Below are 19,292 nucleotides of genomic sequence, written 5' to 3' on the forward strand. Positions count from 1 at the left end.
TTGAGACAAACTGATTGTGACTTTGTCTTTATTGTTGTGTTAATTTGATTCAGTGTATTATATTGAATAGTCCATTTTACGAGCTGATTTTATGAATGAATTTTGACAGGAGGTAGCGTCCAATAACCCGTGAAAATCAATATCATCATCAACATTGTTGTCACTTCGTAAAATGGCTCATTAAATGAAGTTTAACCCTCCGATGGTCTCGTTGTATTTATATTGTGATCATGAATGATGCAAATAACTCTAAACTGCCATTCTAAATTCAAGCTAAACAATCTTTCTTACTGATGAGACGCATGCTAGTAAAACATTATAGCCGTAAAGGCATATAGGGTTAAACTGATTAAATGCGCGAGTGAAAGCAAGACAATGACAGACTGGACAAAATGTATCTTCTTGTGTATACGAATCAGGCATTGAAAAAGCTCAGCTCACGAGCAAAACTCAGCCAATTTCATGCTAACTTGATGCTCAACAGAAGGATAGGCCATGAACGTTCAGGCTCATTGATCTCAGGCGCTCATCAGTTAAGTGAGCTTTGAGCACCGCAGCTCACTGTAACAAAACTAGCTGAGCTTGGATTTATTTTGGAAAAAATATCTCATTTTCAATTATTTTTTTGTATACGAAACGTTTACCAATATAAACAGCAGTTTCATTTCGATGTGTCCCTTTCCCTGAGATATTTTCTACAGTCTATGATTCGACCGGATGTGACCAATAGGATTACCTCCAAAGGGCTCTACGCCTTTTTTTTCGTGGGTGATTATTTTGGGACAAAACTGGTCAACCTTAAGTTTTTGAAAACCGAATATATAGTACCTAGGCCAACTGTTGAACTTGCCTTGATCTTCAGGACCTTTATATGAAAGGAAAAAGTCGCAGATTACTCCCGTTAACTATTCATGATCGAACAAATCAACAATTTCGTTGGTATTGGTCTAACCAGCAGGGACCATTCCTCTCAGGCTCCGCAACCGCCGTAAAGAGAGATTCCTTGGACCATTAAGTCCTAATCCTCAAAAGAACCCTTTTTAGTGCGGCCTCGTACCTGTCCCGTCCCGCCCGTGTTCGTATCCCAATGTGTCAATGAAGGGAACGCCGTAGTCCTTCTGGATACTATCTTAGAAATCCCCCTCTGCTTTTGGCCTAATGAAACGGCAATTAGGTGTACTGAGGACCAAGCCACCAAGTCGTCGTCTTCCAATTCACCACCAATCATACCTCTAGTAGCAATAACGCCCTGTTACGTATCTGAGATCATTACCATAAATTTGCCCATATTTGCAATAATAGGCCGAAATAAAAAGCACAGAAACCGAATTTCAATAGCTTTCAATAGTACAAATTTTAATAAGACTTTGTAAACCACTCTCTTTCCACTAACTCACAAATCAATAAAAACTCAACAGTTTTTGCATCAGTTTTTCCGCGTAGCCCTCCTGCCGGTTATGACAGAAGTGACTGTTCGATGCATGAAAATAATTATGGTTTGCTTTGATTTTCGACTGGTGCAAAAGGAACCAACTAGAAAGGCGTCGTCAAGCAAACTCCAGCTCATTGTTTATTCCACAAGTGAGCCATCGTGATCGCTGATTTTAAACGAGTTGAGCATAACAGTTCGCTCACAGAACCCAGACACAGCGATCATGTTAGGCTCATGCTCTTTGAGCTCGCTCGCAAGTGCAATGCCTGATACGAATACAAAATGATCAATGGGCAAGAGAAGCTCCTCAATAATATCTGTGAAAGTTGGAAATCACTCTTCCCCATTTGGGGCGCAACACTAGATTTTTTTTAAAGAAGCCAATATTCAACTCGGGCCAACACCGCTAGCTATTATGGTTTCCCATAGCGGAAATCATCATAGTTACAGGTCGCAAGCCCTGGTAAAGTGTGGAACGTTTTGATGGCTGTGATCCCTGACCATCATGTAATCAAAATCCCAGGGATACTCAAGTGACCATACTGTTGGGTTGTGGGGGTTGCGTGTGTGGGGTGCATATATTGACAAGCATTGCTATGGATCGTTAGGGCTGAGTAGGAGCGGGGAATGGATCTACGATGGCTTAATTGCGATTAGACCTACTGGTATAGTCGTGGTTCAGCAGTGGTGGCGTCGATTTTCGCTTGTGTTCGGCCTAGGTGGTTTGTTTAGGCGGTGCGGATAGGTCTGTATGTACTTCGTACGGGCAGTGAGTACGGCTTCAGCATTGTGGTTACTTGGGTAGTGTAGGATAATTGGGTTTGGGACTGAGGGGGTCGTCATTGATTCTGCCGACACCATTGAGTGCTCATTGTTGGCGGTTGTGTTGGTGACGATTTCTTCAGCTTTATAATCTCATTTATACCACGCACAAACTTTGGGAAGAGGGACTGCTTTGTAATGCAAGAGAGGGATTTAAACTCTGTGCTACGGGTATGGTGAGGTCATGCAGATAGAAGCAACCCAGGTGACCGTGCGGCTCGGGTCGTGATGGATGCATGAGTGCATGTGTGTGGGGTGCGCTACCCTGTGGGTGCAGTTGAGTCCGGGTTGGAGTGGAAAGAGACCCTTCTTTACCATAGATCGGTTTCGGTTGTACGGGCGGGGTAGTGTTTGTCTTATTTGTGATGTGTTGTGCGTGATTTGCGGCCCGAGCTGCGTGGTTACTTGGGAAGTATTGTGCTCTGCAATCTAGATTTTGGTTTTAAGGTGAAGCTATGGCTGGGCTGTGCCTCGAATTTATTGAACGCAGGTCGGGAGAGCTGGTGGCGGTTTGTGCTGGAGGGTTTGCTCGATTGGCTATTCACTGTTGGTGGCCAGTCGATCGACTGTTTGCGCAGCCTGTCATTTGGTTCTTGGGGTTTGTGCTCTCGAGGTTCGGGGCGGTGCTTCATTGTATCTTCGCTTTAATACTAATATTCCTTGTTTGATTAACTGACTATTATGTACAGGCGCATAACTCATTCTATTTCATAGATTGCCAGATTTAAGGGTAATGGTTCAATAGGGTGTTAGCAATCAGAGTGGATTAGAACGAGTTGGCGCCTACAATACACCAACACTAACACACATACACCAATACTTACACGCACACATGCACCTACAACTAGCTGTAAAAGACCAGTGGGCGGGACAATGGTGCCTACCCAACAGTTGTAGGTGGGGTGTTTGGCTTAGCTACATGACTTGGTCCGGCAAGCCCATAAACATCAATTGGTAGACGTATTGCCTAGTGAAAAGACAACGCAGATGGGCGAAAGCCAGGGGATGCGTTGATAATAGCAGAATAGCAGAATAATAGCAGAAGAAGCCAATATTCAACTCGGGCCGTGAATCATTCGTAAACGGAATATGATACAAAAATAGGATTAGTTTTTATTCTCTCTACAAAAAATAATAAACAGAACCACACTTCTAGAACAGTTTAAAATTCATTCGACGATAACTTGTTTGCACGCTTCTAGCAAAGCTCTTGCCCAAATGGAGACGGCATGCGCGCCAGGGTCTGGAAAACTGTTCGGCTTGGAATTTTCCACCGAGGCACTATAGGCAGCACGCCCTGACTTTGGCACCATGTCCTGAGTGGCGCGAGCTGCTTCCTCACAACCTTTAGTGAAACTTTCTACACAAGCCAGAACCGGCAGATCTTGGGCGATGGATTGTCTCAAGCGTTCCTCGCCTTCTCGCAGGGGATCCAGCATGGTGCGATCTCCTAGCTCGGTAAAGGCATATTTGACGATTGTATCGTTTCCGGCTTTCAGCGCTTCACTCCAATGTTTGACGGAGATATGCTGATTGTCTTCCGGGGGTGTCATAAACGTAGAAGCAACCCCTTGAAGCAGCAAACTATACAGTGCCCCAGAGGATCCTCCCATGTCTTGCTGCAATATAACGCTAATCTGTTGAAGCATAATCCCAGGATGCTTAAGATCCAGCTTGTTTGCGATCAAGTGTTTCAAAATGGACTCGGCACCTTTCGCTATGGTACTACCGGTATCACCGTCTCCTAGTTCCTTATCGATTGTATTCAGCATTGCAGTGCAAGAAATGAGTGCTTCACAAACGTAATGAACGATGGTCTTAGCAAGCTTTGCGCCAAATTCACCGATTTCACAGGCAGTCGAATTTGGTTGGATTTTCATTGGCTGTAATGTGCCTACTTTGATCACTTTTGACGGTAATTTGTTGAATCTAGATTGGAATCCGAAAAGCGTCGACGGAACGTTAACTTCGTAGTTGAGGTAATCGAGTAGCTTCGGGGAGTATCCAAGATTGAGAACCGTAACTGAAATTCCAGCTTGATCAAGGGAAGTCAAATATGCTCCACAGTAGATCCGTTTGACGTTGTAGGAAGCGTCAATTTTCTTGGCTAAGCAGTCAATAAAAACTCCCATTAGAAATTCGGACGTGCCTCCTAGATTGTTCACCAGCAACACTACTTCTGAAGATTTTGGAACATTAGTGATCAATTTTCCGATGATAAATTCAATTATTTCATTAAAATCGTTGCTCGCTTGCATCTTATACACTCCTGGTTCACCATGAATTCCTTTTCCGATTTCGATGTTCTCCAGGATTCCTTCCTTCAACTCGAAGGTGAAACCTATCGTTGTCAAGTTTCCATCCGAAGCTAATCCTTTGCCAAATTTGTAAATTTCCTCAATGGAAAGCCCCATCTCCGCCATTGCGCCCAGTACTTTATGCACTAGCACAACTCCGGCCAAGCCTCGCTTTCCCACAGACTTCCTCACATTCCGATCTTCAATGGAGCAGTCTTCTCCTACCAGTAGCATTCTCACATCTCGAAATCCATAGGTCGCTCGTGCCAGTTCCAGGGCAATTCCAAAGTTCAACCGATCGCCCGTGTAGTTCTTCACAATGAAAATGGCACTTCCATCCTTATCACAAACCGTTCTCAAACAGTCCAGTATCGCCGTGACCGATGGGGAACTGAATACATCGCCACAAACGGCACCCGCTAGCATCCCTTGACCTACATAGCCGGCGTGGGCCGGTTCATGGCCGCTTCCACCACCAGAGATAAGTTTCACCTTGCCGTCCTTGAGAGCAGGTTCCAGCCGTGTGATACAATTGCGCTCTTTTAATAGTTGTAGCCCGCCATGCGAAAGAATGAGACCCTGCAGAGAGTTTCCAACATCGGATAGTGCCATGACCAAATGGATTGCTGGAATGCTTAAACATTTAGACATTGAAAATAGATGAATTTAGGCTCTATTTACTATTTAGACCTACCTATCTCGTTCCACAAGCTTTTATCTTTACTGCGCTTCTAGTGGAAGAAAACAGCTGTGTATGAGTTGCATTCGCATTATCATCAACTCGTTATTTGCAAATACAAACGAAAATGCAATGCATGTCACCTAGGATGTATTGTCTTGCGAACGTTATTCAATGTGTTTAATCCACATATGGACACTGTTTATACAGTAACAGTCGAGCAGTTGGCGACCTTTGTTAACACGACCTCTCTCTCTCTTCTTGGCGTAACGTCCTCACTGGGACAAAGCCTGCTTTCTCAGCTTAGTGTTCTATGAGCACTTCCACAGTTATTAACTGAGAGTTTCCTCTGCCAATGACCATTTTGCATGTGTATATCGTGTGGCAGGCACGAAGATACTCTATGCCCAAGGAAGTCAAGGAAATTTCCTTTACGAAAAGATCCTGGACCGACCGGGAATCGAACCCGTCACCCTCAGCATGGTCATGCTGAATACCCGTGCGTTTACCGCCTCGGCTATATGGGCCCTATTTTTACTTTTTTACACGACCACTTTTTTACGCGGACTGGATCAATCGCGTAAAAACAGAATTTATTGTATTAGATTTTGGGTATTATCGGCAGGTTTGTTCTTTTCGTCATGGTTTCCCATAGCGGAAATCATCATGACTACAGGTCGCAAGCCCTGATGAAGTGTAGAACGTTTTGATGGCCATGATCCCTGACCATCATGTAATAAAAACCCCAGGGATACTCGAGTGACCGTACTGTTGGGTTGTGGGGGTTGCGTATGTGGGGTGCATATTAGCCTGGTACACGGTTTATATGGGAAAATACAAAAAATGAAAAAACTCAAGCTCCTGTATACTTTTTGAGTTCTACTTTGGTCCCATATCAACTGTGCAAAATTTCAGACCGATCGAAAAAACTATATTTTAGCGCCCGCCATTCTTAGTTTTTCATACGATTTACTATGGGGAAATTTTACTCCTACAAAGAAAAATCGCTAGGAGTCACCCCTAGATCCCTAAAAATAATTCGATGAATGATTTCTGTAGAAAACTTCACTAGGAATCAGACCTCCGAAGACAGCAAACCGATGCGACGTTCGTGAAAAAAGTTATTAGGCCTCAACCGATCGATAAAATGACGAGATTTTATTATTTATTGTTATTCCTTACATGTTAAACCGCGTTTGCATGCCATTCGGTTTTCAGTCAATAACTTTTTCCACATGCCTTAGATAGCTTTGCGGTCTTCGGAGGGTTCGTTCCTCGTAAAATTTCCAGCAGAAATCATTCATCGATTTATTTTTAGGGGTTAAGGGGCAACCTGTAACGATTTTTCTTTGAAAAAGTGATTTTTCCCATACTAAATCGTATGAAAAATTAAAATGGCTGGCGCTAAAATATAGTTTCTCCGATCGAGCTGAAATTTTGCACAGTTGATATGGGACCAAAATGGAACTCAAAAAGTGTACAGGAGTAAAACGTCTTTTCGTGTCCCACGCTAGAGCATATATTGACAAGCATTGCTTTGGATCGTTAGGGCTGAGTAGGAGTGGGGGATAGATCTACGATTGCTTAATTGCAATTATACCTACTGGTATAGTCGTGGTTCAACAGTGCACAATGGGTCCAGAGCCGTATTTACGAAGACAAAAATGTTTGTGCCTAAACCATAAGTTTTAGATACATGGTGTCTTTGGGAAAGTTTCTTCTTATTTTTCAACTTTTTTTCTCATTATTGTAAAATTAGGGTGGTCCCTCTAGTTTCGCTGATCCAAACATCTGCCTCTTAATAGTTTTATGTACGTTCACAAAATGTTCTACAAAGTTGTAGAAGAACTTATTTGGAGCAAGTTTGCCGAAGAAATCATTATTCCATCTCTTATGGTTCCTAACTTATAATTTTTTTAAAGATTCATGTTAGGGTGATCCATGAATTTCAGTTTTCCTGAAATAACTTTTAATTCGTTCGTTTCTCGTGAATACGTTGTTCCGAGCACTTTGAGAACTATCAGCGACGCATATTTTTTCCAAAGAGCTCAAAGTTCTAACTCTCATAGTTAAAAAGATATTGGCATTTTTCTTCGAAAAATCACTTTTTTTTTTAAAGCCATATCTTAAAAAGGAGCAAATGGATTTTCAATCTTCCGGTTGCATTGGAAAGATCGTACTCTGTTCTATTTATGGTGAAAAAACTGTAGGTACCTTTTTTGTTTAAAGCTTTTTATTGAATTTTGAAAATACGATTTTTTTCATGGAAAAGCAGTTGTAACTTTGAAAATCGATGAGATACAAACTTGGCGTCTTCGACAAAATTGTAAGTTTTTGGCTGCTATAAAAAGGCCCAGAACAAAGTGTTGCGAAAAAATCAACACATAAAATTATATTGAGTAAAAACAGATTTTCATATGAAAAAATGACACATTTCAAGCAAATTCATCTCGTCTTTGTTAGATAGATCGAAGTAGCTTGGTAAATGGTCATCCATTTCATTGTAGAACCAATGTTTATTTATACTGTCATCACCATTTAGGCACAATGTTGATAAGATATTGTAAATCATGTAACTTTGATAGGCTTTTACGTTTACATGAACATATACTAGTGATTGACATTTTCACTATCCATACATTGAAGTGATGAAATTGAAATTGAATTGATGGAAATCAGCTCAAAATCACATTTTAAGTTGAGTTCATTGGCGAATTATGGATTATAAGCAAATTTAAACATTTTCGACATGGTTGCTTCGATCTATCTAACAAAGACTAGTCGAGTTTGCTGAAATTGTTCCGCTTTCCATATGAAAATCGGTTTTTATTCAATATAATTTTATGTGTTGTTTTTTTCGCAATACTTTGTTCTGGGCACTTTTAGAGCAGCCAAGAACTCACAATTTTGTCGAAGACGCCAAGTTTGTATCTCAGCGATTTTCAAAGTTACAACTGCATTTCCATGAAAAAAATCGAATTTTCAAAATTTCATAAAAAGTTTTGAACAAAAAAGGTACCTGCAGTTTTTTCACCATAAATAGAACAGAGTACGATCTTTCCAATGCAACCGGAAGATTGAAAATCCATTTGCTCCTTTTTGAGATATGACATTTTAAAAAAAAGTGATTTTTCGAAGAAAAATGCCAATATTTTTTAACTATGAGAGTTAGAACTTTGAGCTCTTTGGAAAAAATATGCGTCGTTGATAGTTCTAAAATTGCTCGGAACAAAGTATTTACTAAAAACGAACGAATTAAAAGTTATTTCAGGAAAACTGAAATTCATGGATCACCCTAACATGAATCTTTTAAAAAAATATAAGTTAGGAACCATAAGAGATAGAGTAATGGTTTCTTCGGCAAACTTGCTCCAAATAAGTTCTTCTACAACTTTGTAGAACATTTTGTGAACGTACATAAAACTATTAAGAGGCAGATGTTTGGATCAGCGAAACCAGAGGGACCACCCTAATTTTACAATAATGAGAAAAAAGGTCGAAAAATAAGAAGAAACTTTCCCAAAGACACCATGTATCTAAAGTTTAAGGTTTAGGCACAAACATTTTTGTCTTCGTAAACACGGCTCTGGACCCATTGTGCAGTGGTGGCGCCGCTTTTCGCTTGTGTTCGGCCTCTCTCTCTCTTCTTGGCGTAACGTCCTCACTGGGACAAAGCCTCCTTCTCAGCTTAATGAGCACTTCCACAGTTTTTAACTGAGAGCTTCCTCTGCCAATGACCATTTTGCATGTGTATATCGTGTGGCAGGCACGAAGATACTCTATGCCCAAGGAAGTCAAGGAAATTTCCTTTACGAAAAGATCCTGGACCGACCGGGAATCGAACCCGTCACCCTCAGCATGGTCATGCTGAATACCCGTGCGTTTACCGCCTCGGCTATATGGCTTGTGTTCGGCCTTGGTGGTATATTTAGGCGGTGCGGGTAGGTCTGTATGTACTTCGTACGTGCAGTGCGTACGGCTTCAGCATTGTGGTTACTTGGGTAGTGTAGGATAATTGGGTTTGGGACCGAGGGGGTCGTCATTGATTCTGCCGACACCATTAAGTGCTCATTGTTGGCGGTTGTATTGGTGACGATTTCTTCAGCTTTATATTTAATCTCATTTATACCACGCACTTCTTCTTCTTCTTCTCTTGGCGTAACGTCCTCACTGGGACAAAGCCTGCTTCTCAGCTTAGTGTTCTATGAGCACTTCCACAGTTATTAACTGAGAGCTTCCTCTGCCAATGACCATTTTGCATGTGTATATCGTGTGGCAGGCACGAAGATACTCTATGCCCAAGGAAGTCAAGGAAATTTCCTTTACGAAAAGATCCTGGACCGACCGGGAATCGAACCCGTCACCCTCAGCATGGTCATGCTGAATACCCGTGCGTTTACCGCCTCGGCTATATGGGCCCTTATTGAATATACCACGCACAGACTTTGGGAAAAGGGACTGCTTTGTAATGCGAGAGATGGATTTAAACTCTGCGTTACGGGTTGGGTAACCCGAGCAGAGAATGAGAACTAATTGAAAACAAATTTAGTTATTTAGATATCACGAATATTGATAACTGTTCCGGGGAAAATGGTTTCGTGGTCTGGGACAGCGATTTCTTCGGTTAAGCGAGACGAAAACACGAACGCGTTCAATCGGTACAACGTTTATTACTCAACTAATTCAGGGTACAAAGTTTGTTCGTTTTTCAGGTAATGCAAACAGAGGAAAAAGTTACACTGAAAGAAATGTGGACTGTATTTCAAAATTACCCAATCATACACCCCCCCTTGGATCGTCCGATTCAACATCTGGCAGCAGGCACACCTTCGCCACTGCACGTCGGTATTCGCCGCTGGAAGTTTTGACGGTAATCACCCTGACTATGCCGTCCTTGCCCGGGTGCAATGAAACGATACGGCCCATTTTCCACAGCTGTGGAGATAGATTTTCATCACGAAGCAACACCAAGGATCCTATCTTGATATCGAGAACGCCATCCTTCCATTTCTGCCGGGTCTGCAACGTGTGGAGGTAGTCCGTGGACCACCGGTTCCAAAAATGTTCTCTCATATTCTGCACGTGCTGCCACCTTGACAGCCTGTTGATCTTCTGTTGACTATACGACGGCTCGGTGATTGCCTGACCGGGACGCCCAATGAGGAAATGCGACGGGGTCAAGGCTTCCAAGTCACTTGGGTCGTCCGAAAGAGGACACAATGGACGCGAATTCAATACAGCTTCAGCTTCGGCTAGGAAGGTTGCCATTTCCTCGTAGGTCAATCGAGTTTCTCCAACGACACGTTTCAGTAGGTACTTCATCGATTTAACTCCAGCCTCCCAGATCCCGCCAAAGTGTGGGCTTCTGGGAGGTATGAAGTGCCAGGTGATCCCTTTTGCACTGCAGAAATCAGTTACCCTCGCGGCGTGCATTTGATCTTCGAACAGCTTCCTCAAATTTGCCAATTCGTGGTCAGCGCCAACAAAAGTCGTGCCGTTGTCAGAAAAAAGATCACTAGGAAGGCCGCGTCGACTCACGAACCGTTGTAATGCTCCAAGAAATGTTTCGGATCGTAGATCGGTACACAGTTCCAGGTGCACGGCCTTAACGGACATACACACAAATACACAGACGTACGCTTTGTAGAACTTCGGTTTGCGGCCGCTTTCCTTCAGCACAAATGGGCCAGCGAAATCTATTCCGGTTTTGGAGAACACTGGTGACGGCGTGACACGATAACTTGGTAGATCCCCCATGAACTGGTTCGTTTGTTGAGGCTTGTTGCGGTAGCATACATAACACCGACTAGTTGTTTTTAGATGTTCAAACTGGGGACTAAACTGTTTATTGGGTGGACAGATTCTAGGACTGATTCGAGAGATGGTGGACTAGACCGGACTTCGTTATCGGAATTAACTTTCGGAACTAAACACTTGTTATCGGTTTCAGAATAGACTGATGTCTTTATCATTTATTCATTTCCTCGAGCCCTTCGACTTATTTGAGCACGCTAGAGGAACGTGCGAAAGCAGAACTGTCAAGTGACAATGATCAAGGTGCTTATATATTCAGGTATATAACAATTCTTCCCTTTTTAACGAGAAAATGGTTTGATATTCAGAACTGACATTTGTCTAGATAAAATATACAAATTTCAAAAAACAGATAGTACAAATTCATTTAAATCTAGTATTTCATATTAATCCGGAAACCTATCATCAATTATACCAAAAATCTTCCGAACGAGTTGTTTTCTTGGACCGCTTCGATCGTCTCGGCTCAACGGGGTGCTCCACCCCGCTATCGGATCTTCGTCGTTTCCTCTTTCTGGCTCCACTGGGAGCTTCCGCTGTCGTATCGTCGATGATCGGCTCATCGTTGGGGGCCATTGAGCCTTCACTTCTTCTCGGTTCTTCACTCCTCGTGTTTTCGTCTCCATCGAATCTCGTAATTAGCATGTTTGGCCGTTGCCCAGAGTTATCTCCTTTGCAGATCCTAATTTGCGTTCGATGTGCTGTTAGGTTGACGCTTCCAATGCATATCTGTAAAATATTGGGAGAGTACCATTTAATGAATGTGGCCTTGACCCAACGTACATGAAGGTGGCGATTATTATTTTTATACCACACATCATCCCCAGCCATCAGATTGTCAAAGGCGTCCTTGGACTGCAAAGGGATTTCCCTGCTATTACGCTCGATAACAAGATCATCATGTGACTGTGGGATATCGAGTAGCTTTTTGTAGTATTTTTTGGGATTAACCAAATCTAACACTGTCTTTGGTTTGTACGAAAAAATAGTTTCGGACGGGAAATACCCGTCTTTTGTCAAATTGCAATTTCTAAAATTAAATAGAAAAAGATTTATCCGGTCATCCAGGTCTAACTCCATAACATCAGGATCCATTAGGTATCTCTTAAGGACTTCTTTAACTGTCCTTACCAATCTTTCAGCCTGTCCGTTACTTGAGGGATTATATGGTGGACTCTTGAACACTCTAATACCCTGTTTCTCTAGAAGGTTTACAAAGTTGTAGGAGTTGAAAGGAGGACCATTGTCCGATACTAAAACATCTGGCAATCCAAACCTCGCAAAATATGCTACCAACTTTTTTAATACTTTAGCCGTATCAGTTCCCTGTTTCATATACTCTATTTCTATCCACTTGGAGAAACTATCAACTATTAGCAGATAAGTCCGATGCTCAAAGAAAAAGAAATCTATATGAACTCTACTGAATGGTCTTGTGGTTGGTATCCTTTTGGATTCATTGTTAGGTTTATGAGATATTGTCATACTGCTACATGCATCACACTCGGTAACATATTTGTCTATATCGCCATTAATACCAAACCAATAAACCATTCGGCGAGCAAATTGCTTCATTTTCACAATTCCCAAATGGTTTGCGTGCAACAGCTTCAAAATTTGCTTTTGATAAACTTGGGGAATGACTACCCTATCTTTGTACAGAAGACAGTCGTCTACTAATTCTAGCTCAAAATAATTTGAAAATAAACATCTGTAAAAGGTTTATCGATTCTTTCAGGCCAGCCATTCAGCATGTAGCTGATTACTTTTTGTAAAAAATCGTCCTCTTTCGTTGCCTTTGCAATCATTTTAAAGTCGATTGGAAGGTCTTTACTAAAGTTAATGCTTTTTATTGCGTCTGTATCCAATTCTTCAGGCACTTCCTGCTGCAGAGGGAATCTCGAACAAAAATCCGCATTCCCTAACTTGTGTGAAGGTCTATACACTATGTCGAAATCATATATTGAAAGATCTAGTATCAGTCGTTGCAATCTCGTGACGTAAATTGAATTTTTCCCTTCTTTTCCAAAAATACCAACTAAAGGCTTATGATCTGTGTAAACAGTAAATTTTTGTCCATAAAGGTATTTGTGAAATTTCTTTACTGTACACACTAAGGCTAACGCTTCCAGATGCAAGATAGGGTACTTTTTTTGAGCTGAGTTTAATGTAAAAGAAGTAAAACTAATTGGCTTTTCCACTCCCTCTACTACGTGAGCAATTAGTCCTCCTAATCCGTAACTTGAGGCATCAGAAATAACGACCATTTCCTTTTTAGGATCGTAAAACTCCAAAAAATTTGCGCCGATTAATAACTTTTTACTTTCGACAAACGCTTTCTGACAATTGTCATCCCACGCGAAACGAACGTTGTTTTTCAGCAGATTGTACAAATGATGTAGCTGGGATGATAAATTTGGAATAAATTTATGATAATAATTTAACAGTCCTAAGTATGATTTCAACTCCGTTTCATTCTTTGGAGCTTTTGCGTTTTCTATAGTTAATACCTTGTCCGGACATGGTTTAAGACCCTTCGCGCTAATAACATGCCCCAAATGAGATAGTTCGGAGACAAAAAATTTACATTTCTCAAAATTAACTTTTATATTAGCCTTTGCCAAACGCCCCAACACAGTTAGAAGTTTGTTTTTGCACTCCTCAACGGATTTTCCGGCAATTAACACATCATCTAAATAACAAGAGACATGTTCAATTCCTTCTAATATTTTGTCCATTACTTGTTGAAAGATCGATGCACTGGAAGATGCACCTTGAGGTAATCTGTTATATCTATATAAACCCTTCATAGTGTTGATGATGACGTATTTCTTGGACCTTTCCGTTAACTCTAACTGTGTGTAAGCGCCTTCCAGGTCAAGGGCACAAAAAACAGTGCATCCCGCCAAATTTGCAAAAATATCCTGCGCTGAAGGTAAAGGGTAAGAGTTTGGAACAATGAATTTATTAATAGAAACTTTGCAATCAATAACTAATCGTATGTCGTCGTTTTTCTTCATTACTATGATTATTGGCGAAGCCCATTCACTCGTGTCGACAGGTGTGATAACTTTCTCCTTTTCTAACTTATCCAAATAATCAGAAACTTTGTCCTTTAACCTGTAAGGAACGTCATAAGCTTTTTTAAAAATGGGTGTTTCGTCTTTTATTACTAAATCTGCTTTAAATCCCTTTATAGGAAGCGAAAAATTTTTGGTAAAAACGTTTAGAAACTGTTTTTTAATGGTTTCCACATCAATTTGATTTGTTTTATCATATAAGTTATTTATTTGTAAGGAATTTGTGAAATACTGCCTCCAATCTGGATAAAAAATGTCCAGCCATGTTCGACCCAAAAGAGGATAAAAATCATTATCACAGTCTAGAACCAATAACTGCATAAATGCCTCTTTACCATTAAACTTTACAAAAACTGTTGCTTCCCCTTCAATTTTTAATTTTGCCCCATTCACAACAATTAGTTGTTCACTATAACTGCGCAAAGGATTGTTGAATTTCGACAAATATCGCCTTTTACTTATCACCGACACAGACGCGCCACAATCGATCTCCATTTCTAACTCTCTATCTTCAATGTTAACTCTCACCAAACATGGATTGCTAATTTTGTTTATGGACGTCACTAACATGCATTGTAATTCACCTGAGTCACTTTGATAATCTTCGTCATCCGAGTCATTCGTTCTCATACGTTCCAGCAGCTCCGTAATATGCCGATTCGCCGATGGACCCGGCTTGTATGATTCCACAAGGTTCACTGCATCCCGGTTGAGGTTCTTCAGCTTAAAACATTTCTTTTTAATGTGTCCTTTCACTCCGCAATAGTTACAGATCATTTGGGAATAGTCAGGCCGCTGCCATTGCCGTCCGAGACCTTGGGAATCTTGACGAGAGCTGCCCGCCCTGGGCTCGTAATTTACTCGTCCCCCACGGATTGATGGTCTAACTCCTAAACGGCTCTTTACTGGGCCCCTCCTGTTTCCAGTAGCTTCTACTTCCTGGTATGTCCTAGCGTTTTCATAAACATTGGCCAGGCGCCTCATAGCTATACCTTGCTGACCCCTAGGCCCTCCCTCAACATATGCCATTAAATTGGGAACATCATTGTTGTGCGGTTCGGCAGTTCCGGCGTTAGCACGTGCCACCTCCCACGTAGCAATAATTTTCTCAGCATTGTTAAGTGACAGTTTTTCCTCACTCAAAAGTTTTTGTCTCAGATTTTTATCTCTGAGGCCTGCAATAATGCGGTCCAATATAGCTACCTCCTTAAAATTTGCAAAACCGCAAAATTCGGCTTGCAATTTTAAGCTTAAGACAAAATCCTCCGTTGGTTCATCAGGGTTTTGTACTCTGGTACTAAATTTGTACCGCTGGACAAGGTCCGGATCCGTTTTATCGAGGCGATTCTTGAGTTTGGAAACTATGTCATCTAACGTTGCTTTTTCAAAATCTCCCGCCGGATATAGGAGTTTAATTTCCGAAAAAATAATAGGGCCACTCATGGTGATAAAATAAGCCAATTTGTTTTCCTCCTTAATGTTATTCACACTAAAGAAGTATTTCAACCGTGTGAACCAGTCGTTAAAGGATGTCCCTTTACGAAATGGTTCCAACCCAAAAGCCATACTGGTAGAGGCCATTTCTAAAATGTTCACACAATGTAAAGAATTCCAAACAATCAATTCAATAGAATTTTCAAACAATAGTGTATTGTATAAATAAATAAAGAATAAAAAAATATGCACACGTCGGAAAAGAAAAATATGAAGAAAAAAAATAAGGAACACAATGTAAAGCTCAATTATAATAAAATCCACACTGTGCGATACTCAAAACAGAAAATCACTCACCCTTTGGTTCAGCTATCTCAAAGCCACACCGGTTCACGGTATCACCAGCACAATGGCGTATTCGCGGTACCAATCGTCCACTTACGGTGCTCTGCTCGTCAAAATGTCGATACTACGCTGGACTGGTTCCTAATCGCTGAAACGCCGTAGTGAACTATTGAAATGTCGTAAGAATAAGAAGCGATTTGCAAAACTTTTCCCACCGCCGCAGTATTGTCTTGCTTTAGTTAAAAAAAAGAAAAAAGATTTTCTTAGAATGATTGATAAAACAGTTGAACTTGGATCACCCTATTCCCTCACTATGCGCAGAACGAAAAGGCCTTTTCACCTTTGTAAAAAATTCCACTGACGCTATCGTTTAAGATGGCCGACTCACAATGAAAAACTTTCTTTTCTATTCGTTTCACTTTTGTCGCGCCTTGGAATACTCACAATTTTTCTACGCAATAGCCGCCACCGGGAAATGGACTTCCTTCCGCAGAAGGTGATGACAGACGGTTCCGGTATCGCTATCCTCGAAACGTATGAATCTTCCGTCGGCTGTCCAGGATGTCACAGTTTGTCCAGGATCGATTTGGCACTTGCACACGCGTAATCGGTTGATTTTTTCTCGCCGTCACTTTTAGATGTTCAAACTGGGGACTAAACTGTTAATGGGGTGGACAGATTCTAGGACTGATTCGAGAGATGGTGGACTAGACCGGACTTCGTTATCGGAATTAACTTTCGGAACTAAACACTTGTTATCGGTTTGGAGTTTCAGAATAGACTGATGTCTTTATCATTTATTCATTTCCTCGAGCCCTTCGACTTATTTGAGCACGCTAGAGGAACGTGCGAAAGCAGAACTGTCAAGTGACAATGATCAAGGTGCTTATATATTCAGGTATATAACAGTTGTCTGTTTGACGATGGACTTCAATTTAACGGGCCAGTACTGTTGTCGTACAATGGAAACTAGACCGTTCTGTCCTACATGAAGGTTCCTTTCATGCATCTCACGAACCAAAATCTGGGTGACGTGGTGTTTGTCTGGCAGAAGGACCTGGTGTTTACCCTCGTACGGAATTTGGGAATATTTCAATCGTCCGCCGACTCGAATAACGCCATCTTGATCGACAAATGGCGCTAGCCCAGAATAATTGTTTCGCTTCATTCTTTCCATTTTCAGATCCTTGAGCAGATCAGGGAATCCTTCCTCCTGTACCAGCTTCACGATTGTTTGCGTTGCTCTGGACAATTCTGTTGCAGAGAGCGGCTCATTATTCCTGACCTTTGCTCGGGTATTATCGATGAATCTCCAGACGTATGCCCAAGCACGCTGCAGACGTGTGAACCTGCTGACACGTCCGAAGTAAAACGCTGGCTCTTTGACGATGTTGACGAAAACACGTGTTCGTAGCTCCGGAAGGTTCTCGTCAGTAACGGCAGGTATTTCTTCTTCCAGTAGTCGAGACTGTCGAAGCTCGGGAGAACCTCCCCACCATAGTTCGTTCTCTATCAGCGGCTCCGGAAGCATTCCACGCGATAATGCGTCTGCCGGATTACATTCGGATCTTACGTATCGCCACTCGTAATTCGGCGTTAGCTCGATGATGGAAACGACTCTGTTGCAAACGAATTCATTTAGCACCAACGGTGATTTCTTCAACCAGCTCAAGACAATTTAGGAATCTGACCAGAGCGTAACACTATCGAAGTTGACTTGTAATGCTTCCATCGACTTTCGCGTCAGCTGTGCTAGCACCAGTGCGGCACATAGCTCTAGGCGCGGTATGGTGACCGGTTTCAGAGGAGCAACGCGAGATTTGCTGCAGAGTAGTTGAACATTTATCTTACCATCACCTAGTACACATCGCACATAAAGGCAGGCGCCATATGCACGTTTCGATGCATCGCAGTAGCCATGAAGTTCGATACGTTTTGCATCACCAGGAATGAGACATCGCTTCTTTCGAATTCTCCGTACGGATTGCAGCTGAACACGGAAAGTATTCCAAGTATCCATTTGTTCGTCAGGCAGTTCGTCGTCCCAATCAAGTTTCAGTCGCCATAGTTCCTGCATTGTTAACTTTGCAATAGTTCCAACTGGTCCCAGGAAACCTAACGGATCATATAGTCGACCAATCTCTGATAGAACGATTCGTTTTGTTGGTGTGCCTTGGTTGATGAAGCTCGTCACATTGAATGCAAAGTAATCATCGTTGGGATTCCAAATCAAGCCCAGGGTTTTGATTGTGTTGTTCAGCTCTGACGACTCAAAATCCACTTTTTTTTCTTGCAGTTCATCCGGTATGGCTCGTAACACTTCAGGGCTGTTGGAGCAGAACTTGTGTACTCCGAAGCCGCCCCGTTTCAGCATCTCTTTCAGCTGCTCGTACATCTGAACGACTTCGATAGCCGTTCGCCCTCCAGTGATGAAATCATCTATATAGCTGTCCTTTTTCACTGCTCGCGCCGCCAGTGGAAAATCTTCACCCTCGTCTGCTGCTAGCTGTATCAAGCTTCTTGTGGCGAGATATGGAGCGCTGGAGCAACCGTAGGTGACGGTTGTCAGCTCGAACGTAGCCAATTGGGTTCTTTAGGGGTATCCAGATTATTGCATAATCGGATTCTCCGTCCAAAAATTAGTTGAAATCCAAAATTTCATCATTTTTGGTGCCCGGAAACTATTTTTAAAATGAATTTAAAGTTTGTATGGAGAAATTTTTTTGTTCGGGGCGAACTGTCACTTTATCGATTGAACTGTCATTCTATCCACGGAAATTAAAACTGTTTTGTTTATTTAACCATCAAAACAAAGGAATTGGAACGCAATAAAATCACTTTATACTCAGAAAAATGAGCTCTTTCGATTAGGCTAAAGAAAATGGCAATATTTACTTCACTTAACAACCCAATTCGCCCTTGTCATTCAGCCACACGATCCGCTGGTACTGTCGATCATCTGGATGCACCTGTACCTGACGGTACATTTTAGGAACGTCCGCTGTCAAAACTACTTGGTGTGTACAAAATCTCAGTATGAGTGTGATTAAATCACTTTGCACTGTCGGACCCACTAGTTGCGTATCGTTTAAAGACACACCGCTTGTCGTTGCAGCAGATGCATCGAAAACCACTCTGGTTTTCGTGGTTGAGCTACTTTCTTTATACACCGCATGATGTGGGAGAAAGTAACCTCGGTCGGGATTATCGCTGACCTCTTGCATGTGACCAAGTTGACGATACTCATTCATGAACTCGGTATACGCAATTTGCTTTGACGGATTCTTTGAGAAGCTGCTGATTAATCTGCTACACCGGAGTTTGGCATATTCATACGAATCACCGAGCTGATTCTGGAGATCGTTGAAAGGCAGCCTCACTACGTACCT

General features: G+C 41.9%; 2 protein-coding genes and 1 long non-coding RNA gene across 7 annotated transcripts in view; 1 reads left to right on the plus strand and 2 right to left on the minus strand.

Moving 5' to 3' along the window:
* The window catches only part of LOC134287899 (uncharacterized), a 327,459-nt gene that overhangs the window by 171,762 nt on the left and 136,405 nt on the right, over window positions 1-19,292 (plus strand). The gene's annotated exons all lie outside the window — the stretch shown is intronic.
* LOC115264944 (PTS-dependent dihydroxyacetone kinase 1, dihydroxyacetone-binding subunit DhaK) lies at window positions 3,343-5,398 on the minus strand. Of its 2 annotated transcripts, none has more exons than XM_029869113.2 (2): window positions 5,246-5,398; window positions 3,343-5,185 (listed from the first exon to the last, which is right to left on the minus strand). In XM_029869113.2, exon 2 carries the CDS (start codon window positions 5,161-5,163, stop codon window positions 3,424-3,426), a length of 1,740 nt encoding a protein of 579 aa, XP_029724973.1. In that variant the 5' UTR covers window positions 5,164-5,185; window positions 5,246-5,398; the 3' UTR covers window positions 3,343-3,423. The 2 variants fall into 2 exon arrangements, with proteins under 2 accessions (XP_029724973.1, XP_029724975.1); XM_029869115.2 differs by having other exon boundaries at window positions 3,343-5,177; window positions 5,246-5,391.
* LOC109621933 (uncharacterized) lies at window positions 11,180-16,808 on the minus strand. Of its 4 annotated transcripts, XM_062851075.1 has the most exons (4): window positions 16,348-16,808; window positions 15,916-16,136; window positions 14,709-15,707; window positions 11,180-11,773 (listed from the first exon to the last, which is right to left on the minus strand). In XM_062851075.1, the coding sequence occupies exons 3-4, from the start codon at window positions 15,703-15,705 to the stop codon at window positions 11,727-11,729; spliced, it is 1,044 nt and encodes a 347-aa protein (XP_062707059.1). In that variant the 5' UTR covers window positions 15,706-15,707; window positions 15,916-16,136; window positions 16,348-16,808; the 3' UTR covers window positions 11,180-11,726. The 4 variants fall into 3 exon arrangements, with proteins under 4 accessions (XP_062707059.1, XP_062707057.1, XP_062707056.1 ...); XM_062851072.1 differs by having other exon boundaries at window positions 11,180-15,707; XM_062851073.1 differs by having other exon boundaries at window positions 11,180-15,707; window positions 15,916-16,051.

The sequence above is a fragment of the Aedes albopictus genome, chromosome 2 (genome assembly GCF_035046485.1).
Source record: "Aedes albopictus strain Foshan chromosome 2, AalbF5, whole genome shotgun sequence".
In the NCBI taxonomy this organism is placed as follows: domain Eukaryota; kingdom Metazoa; phylum Arthropoda; class Insecta; order Diptera; family Culicidae; genus Aedes; species Aedes albopictus.

Bases quoted from the DNA above. Each gene is read 5' to 3' on its own strand.
- LOC109621933 (XM_062851073.1), bottom strand. From the start codon at position 15,705: ATGGCCTCTACCAGTATGGCTTTTGGGTTGGAACCATTTCGTAAAGGG.
- LOC115264944 (XM_029869113.2), bottom strand. From the start codon at position 5,163: ATGGCACTATCCGATGTTGGAAACTCTCTGCAGGGTCTCATTCTTTCG.